General features: G+C 34.0%; 1 protein-coding gene across 13 annotated transcripts in view; it reads left to right on the forward strand.

Moving 5' to 3' along the window:
* MIPOL1 (mirror-image polydactyly 1) overlaps positions 1-15393 on the forward strand; it is a 540848-nt gene that overhangs the window by 256642 nt on the left and 268813 nt on the right. For all 13 annotated transcript variants that reach the window (XM_074213408.1, XM_074213404.1, XM_074213409.1 and 10 more), the window contains 2 exons: positions 6566-6599; positions 6859-7029. In XM_074213408.1, coding sequence (XP_074069509.1) covers positions 6566-6599; positions 6859-7029 — 205 coding nt within the window. The remainder of the gene's footprint in view (positions 1-6565; positions 6600-6858; positions 7030-15393) is intronic.

Raw genomic sequence — 15393 nt, forward strand, 5'->3', positions numbered from 1 at the left:
ATCAATGATTCTTCCTTGGAAGACTTATTAATAAGCAGAAATTGCCTTTAGACAGCCCTTTCCTATCAAAATAGGAAAGTCACCTAAACTTCAAGATTCCATTTCCATCAGAGGACTCAAAATACTTTGAGGAATATTAATTAGTATTACTCTTTACCAGAATGGTTCAGCAGTTTATTCCTAGAAAGGACTGAGGGGGTTAAAAAGCATCTTACTATCTAATGGCACAGTGAGGGTGAAACTGTCTCCTCATAGTCATGGTAACAGATAATTTATCTGGAAGAAATGAGGTCGTATAGATTATTTGATGGCAATCCTAAATTCCTGGATGAAGATTAAGGTAAATCCTTAGCAGCCCCCTATTAAATCTCTTAAAGAGCAGGAATTGGGCAGTATTCTGCCTTTGACCCTCCCACATAGAAGAATATCCCGTCTCTTGGGTCTGAAATCATTGATCGAATCTCCATGTCAACATTGGCACCAGGACTGGCTGTGTTATTTGTGTTTCCCTTATTGTGGCTTTTATGTCTCTAGTATTGCTCTTATTCATTATACATGTTTTATAACATAAGACCTAGTATGAACTGCAAAGATTTACCATCACAAACCACATAGAACAGGTGATTGTTAACATTTGCACTCATTCTTTCCAAAGGGGAAAGGTGAAGTCTGGGATTTGTAGTCTTCATTTTCTTCTTTATTTAATTTCAAGAGACTGATAGTCAATATATTTCCTTTTTTAATTTTCCTTTACCTTGTTTTTGCTGTATTTCTAGATAACTTTTCTATTTGTTTTTCTCCTTCCTAGTTCTGTGTCTTCAGGCTTCTTGAGTATCCAAAGTTACTTCTAGTAATGTCCCTAAAGCCATAGTAGAAGACCATCTAGAATATCTTTAGGACCTTGTCATCAAGGAGGTATTGCAAGAGAACTATCTACTAGTCTTACTTGAAAGGTAGACTAGGCCATTTCTTTCCCCAAAGGACAAGGAATTTTTGCATGAGACTTTATTGGCCCAGAAGATTTAAAAAAAACATGTAGTCATTAACATGGATTCCTGATTTCCTAAGGCTATAAAAGATACTATGGAGTCATTTCCCTTCAAATCTGGTGAATGTCTCATGTTTGTGCTGACCAGACATATTTTTTTCTTTTTTTAATTTTTTTGATTTTTAATTGGAATTTTATTTTATTATTCCAACTATATGCCACGGTAGTTTTTCAGCATTCATCCATTTGCGAACTTATGAGTTTCCCATTTTTCTATCACCCTCCCTTCCCTCTCCTCTCTCCCCTCCTTATGGTGGCAAACAGTTTGGTAAAAGTTATACATGTACATTTGTGTTTAAGATATTTACATATTAATCATTTGGAGTATTAGAAATTTGAACTAAGGGGAAAGAAATAAAATCCTAAAATAGAGAGGACAAAGATAGGAGAAGTTTTTAAAAAGTGAACATTCAGATTCTATGATTTTTTTTTTCCCTCTGGATGTGAATGGCATTGTCCATAACACATCTCTCAGGGATGTCCTTGATCTCTGAACTGCTAAGAGGATCTGCATCCATCATAGTTCATTATGCCACAATGTTGTTGTTAAGACAGTCAAATTTCTATGTGAAGATAATGGGAGCTACATCTCCCCAGTTTAAGTGCTATAACCTTATTGATTTTCCTTTTCATATGGTGGCTAAAAAAACATCTTTTTGTTAAGTGCCAGATGTATAACTCATTTCACTCCATTCTTGTATCTGAACTACTATTGCCAGTCCATGTCAGTTCTGGCTTATGAAATGTGGGTTGGTGGGAGAGTGGAATAAGAATTTTAAAAACTTGGGCATAACTTCTCAAATTTGGCCAATATGACTAGAAAGCTCGATGATCAGTGTTGGAGGGATGTGGGAAATCTGGGATACTAATACATTGTTGATGGAACTGTGAACTCATCCAACCTTTCTGGAGAGCAATTTGGAATTATGCCCAAAAGGCAATAAAAATGTGCATACTCTTTGATCCAGCAATACTACTACTACTGGGTGTATACCCTGAAGAGATCATGCAAAAGGGTAAAAACATCACTTGTACAAAAATATTCATAGTAGCCTTGTTTGTGGTGGCAAAGATTTGGAAATTAAATGAACGTCCATCATTTGTGGAATGAGGAACAAATTGTGGTATATGTATGTTATGGATCACTATTATTCTATTAGAAACCAGGAGGTATGGGAATTCAGAGGAGCCTGGATGGGAATTCAGAGAAACCTGGAAGGATTTGCATGAACAGATATTGAATGAGATGAGCAGAACCAGAAGAACATTGTATACCCTAACAGCAACATGTGGATGATGATCGAACTTAATGATAATCACTTAGCAAGTGCTCATTCCATCAGTGCAACCATCAAGGATAGTTTTAGGGTATCAGTGAAGGAGAATACTATCTGTATCTAGAGAAAGAATTGTGGAGTTAAAACAAAGACCAAAGACTGTTACCTTCAAATTTAAAAAACTTGTCTCGTACTACATAATTTTGCTATCTCTAATAGTTTATTTTTTTCTCAAGGATACGATTTTTCTCTCAACACATTCAAGTTTGATCAGTGTATGGTATGGAAAAAAGCAAAGATTATCAGACTGCCTTCTGTGGGGGTTGGAGGAGGGAAAGGAGGGTGGGGGAAAATTATAAAATTCAAAACTTTACCAAAAAAGATAGGTAGAAACTACTATTGTAAATAATTGGAAAACATAAAATATTTCTTTAAAAAAACCTTGGGCAGGAAAAAAGCAGAGAAAGGAGAGAGACAGTGGGAGGAGGATAAAGCAGAGAGAAAAAGAAAGAAAGAGAAAGGGAAGGTGAGAGAAAGTAATAATGGGATCAAGAACATATCTAGAAAAGTTAATCTTGAAAAAAGAGAGCAAATTGTGTAGCATCTCCCTTGCCAGGGGAGCATAAGATCCTCTGAGGGGTACAGTAGATACTAAAACCTATTAGATGTTTTCAAGGTAAACTTTCACTAGAATGCATCCACTGTTTTCAATGAAAACAAAGTTCAAGATCAGAAAGAAAGGGACTTAATTGGATGAACTTGCTCTCACTGACAATGAATGTAGAACCATTGTTATTTAATATTGCATGTGTTAACGGATTCAAAGTTTTGTGAATACAAAGCACAGGTGCCTATTGCCACTCTCACTATCAGTTAGCCTAAATTCACAACACAGATGAATTTTCCTGTTATTCTGCTTGCTCCATTTGAATGTGAAGTGTAAATTTAAGCATTCTTTATGATAATAATAAAAGTACCATATCTCATTTCCTCAAGATCATTCTTTTTCATAAGTGCCATATTATAGGCTAGTTTCCTCCAAATTGGTAACTTAAAAAATAAAATGATTCAGTAATAAGTATAGTGAAAAGTTTAATCTCTAATTTTCAGCAAGTTAAATAATATACCTTTATAATGAACAATAGATAACCAATTTGAGAAAAAATCCCCTTGTGCTCTGTTAACTCATACAAGCATCTGCAGCAAGTAAATTTAAGTATCAGAAATACAGAAATGCAAAGTAAAATTCTAAAATTCACAAAGTACTGTATTTATCATTTGGATTCACAAGCAACACTATCGCTTTGTGCTGATGCCTTAGCTACAGATAGTATGAAACATTGAAATGGCATTTTGAAATGGATATGTAGACTATACTGGAAAATGAAGCCAATTTTTCTAGAGAAAATAAATATTGTCCATGGGTTTTTCATGGCAATGATACTGGAGTTGTTTGCCATTTTCATTTCCAGTAGAGTAAGACAAACAGAATTAAATGATTTCTCGAGGGTTATACAATTTGTACTCAGGTCTTCCTGACCCCCATGATCTTCCACTGAGCCACCTACCCACTTCCCTATAGTAATGTTTAAGAAATTGCTAAATGTAATAACCCTATTTGCCAGGAAAAATAAATTACTGATATTTATGTTTATTGAAATGGTTTGAATGATGCTTGTTAAATCATGTAAAACAACTTTCAATGATTTCAGTTACAAATAATGTAGTAGGAAGGAGAGTTAAGAACATGAGAAGACCTTTGTAATCAATTAAGAAACTTTAGTCTCCTTATTCATTGCCTCAAAAATATTTTGATAGCAATACCATATCAGGAGAAATTTTCAATATATTTCACATATTTTGAAATAAAAATTTTATGTAGCAGTTTAGTATTAGGTTCTGTGGGGACAGTGCTCCAGTGATTCTAGATATATCCATATCTAACAATGTGACATCCATTCCACTATTGAGCAATTTATTTTTTAAAAACTCAATTAAAAGGAAGGCATAGAAAACTTATGTTCTAAAAGGGGAAAAGCAAAGAAGAGGTTTATATTATTGGCAAACACTGACTTTATTGTGCCAATATATTTTGAAGGACATTTGAATTGAAAGAAGATAGCAGTTTTTCATAATCTCTATCATAAAGAGGAAGCAAAAGCATTTGATAACAGAAATATCCTGTTGAATATTATCAAATATTTCTTGAAAATTTGAGTCTTCTAAATGCAAGGTCCTCAAATTTTTGCTCGAGTATGAAAAGCAAAGTAACTAAATTTTTGGTAGAAGTTAGCACTATGATTAATACATAAAATAATGTTTTTTGTTTTCCAATTTTGCAATAATTGTCCTACAAATAAAACAGATTAAAGAGGAGGAAATAAATGTTGATGTAGCTGCAACTACATGCTGGGCACTGTGCTAAGCCCTGTACAATTATTTCATTCTCACAGCATCCCTTGGAAGTAGATGCTATTATTAACCCCATTTTGCAGTTGGAGAAACTGAGCTAAATTAAAGTTAACTGACAGGGTCACTCATCAAGTAGGTCAGAATTAAACTCAGGTCTTCTGATAACAAGTCCTGCATTATATCTTGTTGCTGAAGACATACTTACTGATCACTCATTTGCAGAAATATTCTCATTTCATTTCAAAGTCCTGGTCATTTCTAAATACCATTGAACAAGGAACCCATTTTTCTTGTGCAAATGTTCTCAATATATTTGAGCAACTTAGTTAATAGTTCATCTCATCTGTTTAAAAAAAATCTTATGACATTGAAAATTTTGTTGTACTTTGTGGATGAATTGTTCTGGTTTATCCAATAAATCAATACGCATTTTATAAATGTTACCATATTTTTGGGAAGGTTTTATTGCTTTAATTTGTCATAAAGACAAAATGCTGATTTCAGTAAATGATTAAAAAGAATTATGAGCAGCTATATTAACTGTGTGCCCAAAGAACAAGTCCATTATTGCATTAATATTGTATAGTTTTTTGAGTTATAAATATGAAACTTTATAGGATTTTATAAATATTTCTGTGAATTATATTGATTATTATAAGATTTAGAAAATTTTTTAATACAAATTCTTATTTTTCTTAAAAGCAAAATCTGATTAAAAGGAATTATTTGTCTAGATTTTTATATGAAAAGTATAGGAACATGATAATTTTTTTCTTTTAAGAAAGTAGACATTAAATTTGGAAACCATCTTTTTATCCAATTAACCATTTTCTTCCTCGCTAGAATGCTTTGTGTTTGTATTGTGAGAATTTTATTCTTAAGAGCATTCAACCCCTTTTAATCTGAGTTGCCCTCTAAAATCTTAGTCCATGGATTCCTTTTTAAATAAACTTCTTTCTTAAATTTATTTTTTTTCCTCCATAGAATAAATAGTCTAGATTTTGGGAAGGATGAAGAGTGAACCCTTCACCAGAACCCCCTCCCCACTTGATCATATCTGAAAATGGTTTTCTTAAATTTATTTTTTTTTTCTCCATAGAGTAAGTATTCCAGATTTTGGGAGGGATGAAGAGTAAAATCAACTTTTCTAATCACATTTTCCCCTTTCTGGACTTAAGCAATTTTTAAACCAAGAATTTATTGGTCAGGGTGGCTATATCAAAGGTAAACATTTTATACATAAAGCTTTCTATAGTTTATATAATTCAGTATTATGATATGGGGGGGAAGTATGTTAGTTATCTGTGATAGAGATCTTTCAATTTTCCTTTACTTTTTATTTTTTTTAGTTTTTAACAAGGAATCTCTTAGGAGAGTTTTCAGGTAACGGTTTTGGATGTATATCATTAAACTTGACAATAAAAATACCAACTTGTCTTATCTGAAGTACCCTCAAAGACAGAAGAAAAGAATACAGTTTCTTGAAAAAAGAATGGCAAGTCAAGGAATAAATATAATGATGAGTTCCATTGCTTCCATCACTGGGGAACTTTCTTCATCTAAGCACATATGAACAATTGATCCTTGTAGTCATATATAGTAGTAAACATTAATAACTTAACAGTCTGAAGTCAGTGCTGAAGATATGGAGTATTATTGAAAGATGAAGTCGAGCAGGTGGCACTTTAATATGTTCAGTGTTATGGTTGACTCTAAAGACTAGTCGAATGAAATTACTTGAGGTTCTAAAGATTTAAAAAGCGAACTCATTTTGCTGCACTAAGGAAATGCTACTGATCAGGCTTTCTGTGTTCCTTTTTTTTTCTAGGCTAGAAAATATTAACCCTGAAGAAAATGACATGGTAAGCCATTCTCTGAGGAGATTTCTTGATGTCAGTCGTATATCTTAGAGGCTTAAGTTCAATTGAGTGGGTTTCAAGAACTAAGAAGTGGGAAAAAGAAGAATTGACACACTAATAATGTACATCTTTGCTGCAATATGAAAATTCAATAACTTCACTCCGTCAATTTACCATTCACATGTGTCTATTAATTAAAACCCTATATTAAATAAAATATATTAAAACTTCATGTAGGACTAACATATAATGCTGTTGGTAGACATTGCAGGAATTACTGAACAGAATAAACAATGCAGACACGGGGAGAGTTATCCAGAGTAATGGTGCTGTAATTATGGATCGAATATACAAGACGAAGGAATGTAAAGAGAAAATTACTACTGAAGAAATGAATGCAGTGATAGAAGAACGTGATGCTGCTTTGTCTAAGGTGGGTTTCTGTTTATCTGGGAAAAGTTTATAATAATTTCCTCCCTTTTAACAGAAAAAAATCATTTGAAAGTCAATTCAGTTTTGTTTTGAAGAACTTTGAAATTTTCAGATAACTTTCTGCAATAGTCTGCTTTGTTTATGTTTAATCATTGTTAATCTATTTTCTACCTTTTTTTCTATGCTAAATAGATATATATATATATATATATATATATATATATATATACTAGTTTATTATTAAAATAGCTATGGTTTAAAAAAATCACTTCTTATTTGACCATGAAAATTGTGAGGAATGTTCAGTTGCTTGTGTATATTTGGTTCAAGATAAAAATGTGGGTTAATAAGTATTTTAGAAGACTATATAATGGTTCTTAATCTAAAAAAATATTTTATTAGCCTATATTAAAATATATGTTTTAAAGATAACTTTAGATGGTGGATCCAAATCTTATTGCAGATACTTATTAGCTGTGTGACCCTAAATAGGTCATTTAGCTTCTCTTAATCTCATTTATCTAATGGTGGGAGTGGGAATGGAAACACCTCTAAGGTCCTTCCTGGCTCTAAATCTCTCCTCTTTTGATTTACTAATTCACTCCACTTGTGGGGAAAGTAGGTTTAATTTAATAGTTCAAAATGAACAGAAAAAAAATTAAGGAAATAATCTTAATACTTTCCATTACAAGACCTTTAGTTGATTAGGATATATGGAGAAGAACTCAGAATATATTCTAGGTGCTTTCAAAATAGATAAAAATCACTTATAGTAAAGAAATACATTGTTTCATCAGTGATCCCTGAAGGAACAAAGAGAACCTGAAAAATAATACTTTTAGCAGAGAAGGGAAAATTTTGTCACTTTCATAGAACAGAGAAAATGGAGGCTAGAAGCCACTGAATTTAACATTGATTCTTAATGAAATTCTAAAAGATATAATTAAAGTTCATTTACAGACTATCTGGAAAAGTAAGATAACAAAGTTGTAATCTTTTTTTTTCATAGCTTCATTCAGAAGAGGTCATAGCAGATTAAAATAGTTTCTTTTTATGTTAGAGTTTGTAGTTAAATAGGTCTGGAAAATGCTAGTAGGATTTAGTTAAATTTTAGCATATCATTTAATAAAGCTTATTATGCCATTCTTTGTGGATAAGATGTTGAAATGTGAGTTTGACAGTTTGTAACTGGCTGAACAGCTGGAATCAAAATGTTTTGTTACTAGTTTTATGCCTTAGAAGTTCTTTAGTGGAATATTTCAGTGATTGAAGGCAGCTAGGTGGCACAGTGGATAGAGCATTGACTTTTGGAGTCGGGTGGATGGGAGTTTGAATCCAACCTCAGATACTTGATGCTTTGCTATCTGTGAGACCTTGGGGCAAGTCACTTAACCCTTATTACCTCACATCCAGAACCATCTCTGTTATCCTGATTGTTATCTGTCCACTGGACCCCAGATGACTCTGGAGGAGAAAGTGAGGCTAGTGACTTAGCATAGCAACCCCTCACTTAAATCCAATTCATGTGCTTCTCATGGTATCACCTCTCTAATATCATGGTCTTTTTCAAGAACAAAGGACAAAGGCGGCTAGGTGGTGTAGTGGATAAAGCACCGGCCCTGGAGTCAGGAGTACCTGGGTTCAAATCCGGTACCAGACACTTAATAATTACCTGGCTGTGTGGCTTTGGGCAAGCCACTTAACCCCATTTGCCTTGCAAAGGACAAGCATCATCATCCCAGCAGTCTGTTTGGCCCTGTACTATCTTTACATTTTTAATGTTTTCCATAAAAGCTTACCAGATTGGCAAATGATACATAACTAGAAATGATAGCCAAATGTTGGGATTCAAATAGATTTTTGGCAGGCTGGGATGTTAGGCCAACTCTTTTAATAGAAAACTTAATAGGGTTAAATATGAAGTTAACTTCTTAAGTATAAGATGAAAGGGTTGGGTTAGAGAGAAACTTGTCTGATTAAAGGTCTAGAGCTAGAATTCTTACTGAATTTGCGTGTTTGAGTTCATGGCCCCTTTTAAACACATGATAGAAATAAAAATAAGCATTAGAAAAAGAAATCAATTATATTGAAATAAATATTTCCCCATTCAAGGTCACAGAAACCCTGCCGAAACAGGTTTTAAGTGGACTCCAAGCTCACTATAAATAGCATCTTGTGTTAGTTAACAAAATAATATTATTTTAATCTTCATTAAGATGCCATAGTATCCAGGCCTAGGGAAGTGACAGATCACAAGCCTTTTGAGAACTCATGCTGCTCTGGGTACAGCATTACAGGAAGAACTTTTCTTTAATTGGAGAACATATAGATGAGGCTAACAGGCATAGTGAAGGATCTTGAGTTCATGCCACATGATTTTGAAGGAGCTGACCTGGAAAAGAGAATGCTTACAAGGATTATGTTACCTGTATTTGAAGGATAGTCATATAGAAAGATTATCTTTGGAGCTCCAGTAAAAATAGGAGCAATGAGTACAAGTCCAAAGAAGCAAACATACATTTAATATAATGAAGAGGATAGAAATAGGAACTGGGCTTGTTATATCACTATTATCTGGAATTCTTGAGTGAAGAAATTCTCTAAAGCAGTCAGTCAGCACTTTTTCTATAATTATGGACTGTACTGAGTGATTAAGTGGTTTGCCTAGAATTGTAGTAATATATGTTAGAATTGGCTCTTGAATTCAGGGTTTTCTGGCTTTGAGTGACAATGGCTCTATATTATACCACACTACCATTTGAAGTAAGTAGGTTTCTAATAAATCAAGCTCTCCATATAATAAGGAAAGCAGTTGTCAAACAGACTGAATGAAAAATTGTTGGATTGTAAAAAAGATTCCTATTAACTTCTGATTTGTATTAGATGATCTCTCCAAGGTCCTTTTCAATTCCCAGATTCTTGGATTGAGTGAATGCAAATTGTAATGCTAAATTTAAAGAAGATAATTCCCCTTCTTGCTTAGGAAGGGCAAACATTTCCCTTGTTTATATTTTTGGTTTTCTTAGGAAACTTCTTTTTCTCCATGATGAGAGACAAACTTCATTATTACCATTATTACATGTGCTTAATTATGGAGTTCAGTGTAATGATATTTAACTATTATTTAAGATGTATAAAACCAGGGTGGCTAGGAGGCACAGTGGATAAAGCACCAGCCCTGGAGTCAGGAGTACCTGGGTTCAAATCCAGTCTCAGACGCTTAATAATTACTTTGCTGTGTGGCCTTGGGCAAGCTACTTAACCCCATTTGCCTTGAAAAAACCTAAAAAAAAAGATGTATAAAACCTTATTTCAATTCCATTAATGTAGTTGAATTCCTTTAGATAAAAACTTCTGTTACAAAATTGTGATGCTTCTCTCTAGGAAATCCTCTTCCCTCCTATTTTATTTCAATTTCTGTCAGCCTTTGTAATGTTATTCAGTCAAGATGATTGCCAGTTTTCAAAATATATTGGTTAAATGCTTACCATGTAAAAGATACTTTCCTAGGCACTGTGAAGAGATAGAATTATAAAGGGGAAGTAACATGTAAACTTTCAGAGTATAATATGTCTGTAATAATATGAAGTCAGATGATAGTTCAAAGAAGGGAGATATATATGACCAATGAAATTGTGTAATATTTTGTGGAGAAAATGAATTCGATTCATTTCTCAAAATTAAAATGATGTATTCATTAACAGGTTCATATATACATATATGATGTTTATAATGTCTAATCTTTTGGTAAATTTGTGTTTAAAAAAATTCTCTTGAGGACTTCCTGCTAAGATGTCAGAGAGAAGACAGGTACTGTGTTAAGTGCCCCTGGTTCCCCTCAAAAATAGCATGAAAGAAACCTCTTAACAGAAAATTGATCTAAAAAAACCCAGAAAGAGAAGCTGGGAGAAGAACACCTACCAACAAGATCTGTCTCAGGGGACCATGGGTGAACCAGGAGAGGAGACCAGAGGGCCAGCTCAGGGACAGCTAGAGAAAGCCAGAGGACCGGCCTCAGCCACAGAGGCTTTGTTGAGTGGCAGGTCCAAAAAGTAACTTTAGCCACGGAATTCTTGGCCAGGTTGCTAGGAGATCTGGTGAGCCACAGTCACAGGGAGGGTGAATTCCCACACATAAAATTGCAGAGCAGGCCTGAAAAATAACCAGCTGGCCAAGGGACCTGACCTTCATACTTTTTGCAGAGCCCTCTTCCCAGTAAGTATGGTAGTGCCCCCCCACCCCCACCCCACTCCCTTCAGGTTCAGGTGTGGGCAACAGAGTTCACTCAGCTGAAAGAGAGATTGACTCCTTCCCCCAGGGCCCAGTCCATTGTTCAAGGTCAACTCAGACCCTGCTGCTGAGGGCCTTGAACACCCCAGAGAAAGCAACCAGTGCTCCCTACCGGCCAACCCTTGGAATTACTAACCCAAGGTAACAAAACCTCTAGAATCTTAAAAAGCAAATCTTGTAGAACCAGCTGCCCCTCCCCCAACACAGTATCCTAGGAAGATGAAGAAAGGCCAACAAAAGGGCAGACCTTAGGAGAAATAATTAGAAGAAATGGATTCTAACCCAGAGAGATCTAGCACTTCTCAGGAGAATACAAATTGGTCTGCAGCCCAGAAAGACTTCCTTGAAGAAATCAGGAAGGAGTTTAAAAATCAATTGGAAAAGTTGAGAAAAGAAATTCAAGAGAAAATTAACACGTTGCAAGAGAAAATTAACATCTCACAACAAGAAAACAAAATCCAATTGGACAAAGACAAAATGAGAATAATTCTCTTAGATCCTCGATTGGGCAAATGTAAAAAGAACATATTTCTATCAAAATTACACATGGGCAAATGGAAAACTCTTTCAAAAATAGAATTGACCAACTGGAAAAGGAGTTGCAAAAGGTAAATGAAGAAAATTCTTCACTTAAATAAAAGAATGGAATCTGTGGAAACTAATAACTTCATGAGATAACAAGATTCTGTTAAAAAACAAAAGTTCAAAAAATAGAAGAAAATGTAAAATACCTTATCAGCAAAACCACTGAGCTCAAAAGTAGATCAAGAAGGAACAATATGAAAATTATAGGCTTTCATGAAAACATTGAAAAGAAAAAAAAACTTGGACTTAATATTACAGGATTTAGTGATAGAATATTGCACTGATATCATGGAAACAGAGGGCAAAATAGTTATTGAAAGAATACATCAAGCCTATCCTGAAAGAGATCCTAAAAGGAAAACACCAAGGAATATTGTGGCCAAATTCCAGAACTATCAGATAAAAGAGAAAATCCTGCAAGCAGCCAGAAAGAAAAAAATTAAATACCAAGGAGCCACAGTAAGCATTATTCAGGACCTGGCTGCATCAACATTAGGGGATCAAAGGGCCTGGAATGAGATATTCTGAAGAGCAAGGGAGCTTGGAATGCAGCCAAGAATCCACTCTCAAGCAAAGCAGAGCCTTCTCTTCCAGGGTAAAAGGTGGACATTTAATGAAATGGGAGACTTCCAACATTTCCTGATGAGAAGATCAGAGATAAATAGAAAATTTGGAAATCAGACAAGATGCTCAAGAGACACATGAAAAAGGTACAAAAAAAGGTAAAAAGAACCCATCTATCCAAAAAAGATAAAACTGGAATATATATATATATATATCTATATATATATATATAGATAGATATAGATAGATAGATATATGTATGTATGTATATGTATGTATGTATGTATGTATATCCCCACACGGGAGAAAGATTCTAATAATTCTTGAGAACTGTAATTCTATTAAAGGGAATACACTTAGACAGAAGTAATTGTGACTCTTGACTTATCTGTGAGACTGTTATCCAATAAAATGAAACTGGCTATCACCTTACTTGGGAGAAAGACTCTAATAACTCTCATGAATTTTAACTATTAAGAGAGAATATACTTAGCCAGATGTGATGGATACTCATAACTTTTCTGTGACTCAGAATGATTTTGAAAACAATTCCTCCTTAAAAAGGGGGACAATAAGGAGATGGGAGGATAGAGGAGATTGAATGGGAAAAATCTCATTACATTAAGAGTTACAAAAGACCTATTGTAATAGAGGGGAAGAAGGGAGGAGGTGAGCACCACCTGAAACTTCCTCTCATCAGACCTGGCTTAAAGTTAACTTACACTCATTTAAGTTAAGAAACTTATCTCACATTTCAAGTATTAAAGGGGTTAAAGGGGAAGGAGGTTGGGGAAGGGGAGAAAAAGGGAAACAAACAGAAGAAAGGGAAAGAAGAATGGGAAAAGGGAAAGGGGAAAGAAAGGGGGAGGTGGTTGGTATATGAAGGCAAGCAACTGAAGGGGGCAATATTCAGAAACAAAACACTGGGAAATATGAATAATGGGAAAAAGGGGGGAAATACCAACAGAACATGGAGGGCAATAAAGAGTCATTAATTATAACTTTGAATGTGAATGGGATGAATGCACCCTTAAAACATAAGGGAGTAGCAGAATGGATTGAAAACCAGAATCCTACAATATGCTGCTTACAAGAAACTCATTTGCAGCAGACAGATACATATAGAGTAAAGGAAAAAGGTTGGAGCAAAATATATTTTGCTTCAGTTGAAGTGAAAAAAGCAGGGGTAGCAATCCTTATGTCAGAAAAAGCAGCTACAAAAATCGATAGTTCTAGAAGAGATAAGAAATGAAACTATATCCTGCTAAAATCACCATAGACAATAAAGTAATTTCAATACTAAATATGTATGTACCCAATGATATAGCATCCAAATTCTTAGAGGAGAAGTTTAAAGAGCTACAGGAAGACATAGACAGCAAAACTCTACTATTAGGCGAACTCAAGCTCCCACTCTCAGATTTAGATAAATCGAATTATAAAATAAACAAGTAGGAAGTTAAGGAAGTAAATTGATTGTTAGAAAACCCATATAAAATAGACCTATGGAGGAAATTGAATGGGGATTGAAAGGAATATACTGGTTTTTTGCAGTACTTAGCACTTACACAAATATTGTCCATGTGCAAGGGCATAAAAACCTAATGATAAATTGCAGAAAGGAAGAAATAGTGAATACATCTTTCTCAGATCATAATGCAATAAAAATCACATGCAATACTGGGCCAGTGAGATATAGACTCAGAACTAATTGGAAACTAAATAGCCTCCTTTTAAAAAATGAGTGGATCAATCGGCACATTTTAGAAAGATTATTCCATCCTAGATAATAACAATACTTAAAAAACTTATCAAAACATATGGAATAAGGGGCGGCTAGGTGGCGCAGTGGATAAAGCATCGGCCCTGGAATTAGGAGTACCTGGGTTCAAATCCAGTCTCAGACACTTAATAATTACCTAGCTGTGTGGCCTTGGGCAAGCCACTTAACCCCATTTGCCTTGCAAAAACCTAAAAAAAAAAACAAGGAATACACTCAAGGTAGCTGTCAGTGACTATATTATATCTTTAAATGCTTACATGAATAAATTAAAGAAGAAATCACTAAACTAAATATGCAAATAAAAACATTAGAGAGAGGACAAATTAAAAATCCCCAATTAAATACCAAATTAGAAATTCTAAAAATTAAATGAGAAATTAAAATTGAAAGCAAAAAACCTATTGAATTAATAAATAAAACCAAGAGTTGGTCTTATGAAAAAAACAATAAAACTGATAAGCCTCTGGTCATTTTGATTAAAAAAATAAAAGAAGAAAATCAAATTGCTAGTATCATAAATGAAAAAGGTGAACTCAACACCAATGAGGAGGAAATTAAAGTAATAATTCAGAATTATTTTGCCCAACTCTATGCCAATAAATTTGACAATCTAAATGAAATGGATGAATATTTTCAAAACTATAAATTGCCCAGGTTAAATTAATAGGAAATTAAATACATAAGCAACCCTATCTCAGAAAAAGAAATTCAACAAGGCATTATTGAGCTCTCTAAGAAAATATCTCCAGGGCCAGGTGGATTCACACCTGAATTCTCTCAAACATTTAAGGAACAATTGGTTCCAATTCTATATAAACTCTTTGGAAAAATAGGTGAAGATTGAACTCTTTCTGACTCTTTCTATGACACCAGTATGGTGCTGATACCTAAACCAGGAAGATTTAAAACAGAGAAAGGAAATTATAGACCTATATCCCTGATGAATATAGACGCAAAAATCTTAAATGAAATCTTAGCACAATGATTACAACAAGTTATCACTATGATAATACATTATGATCAAGTAGGATTTATCCCAGGAAAACTGTTAATATGATTAATTATATCAATAACAAACCTATCAGAAATCATATGATTATATCAATAGATGCTGAAAAAACTTTTGACAAAAATACAGTACCC

This window comes from Macrotis lagotis, chromosome 1 (genome assembly GCF_037893015.1).
Source record: "Macrotis lagotis isolate mMagLag1 chromosome 1, bilby.v1.9.chrom.fasta, whole genome shotgun sequence".
Taxonomy (NCBI): domain Eukaryota; kingdom Metazoa; phylum Chordata; class Mammalia; order Peramelemorphia; family Peramelidae; genus Macrotis; species Macrotis lagotis.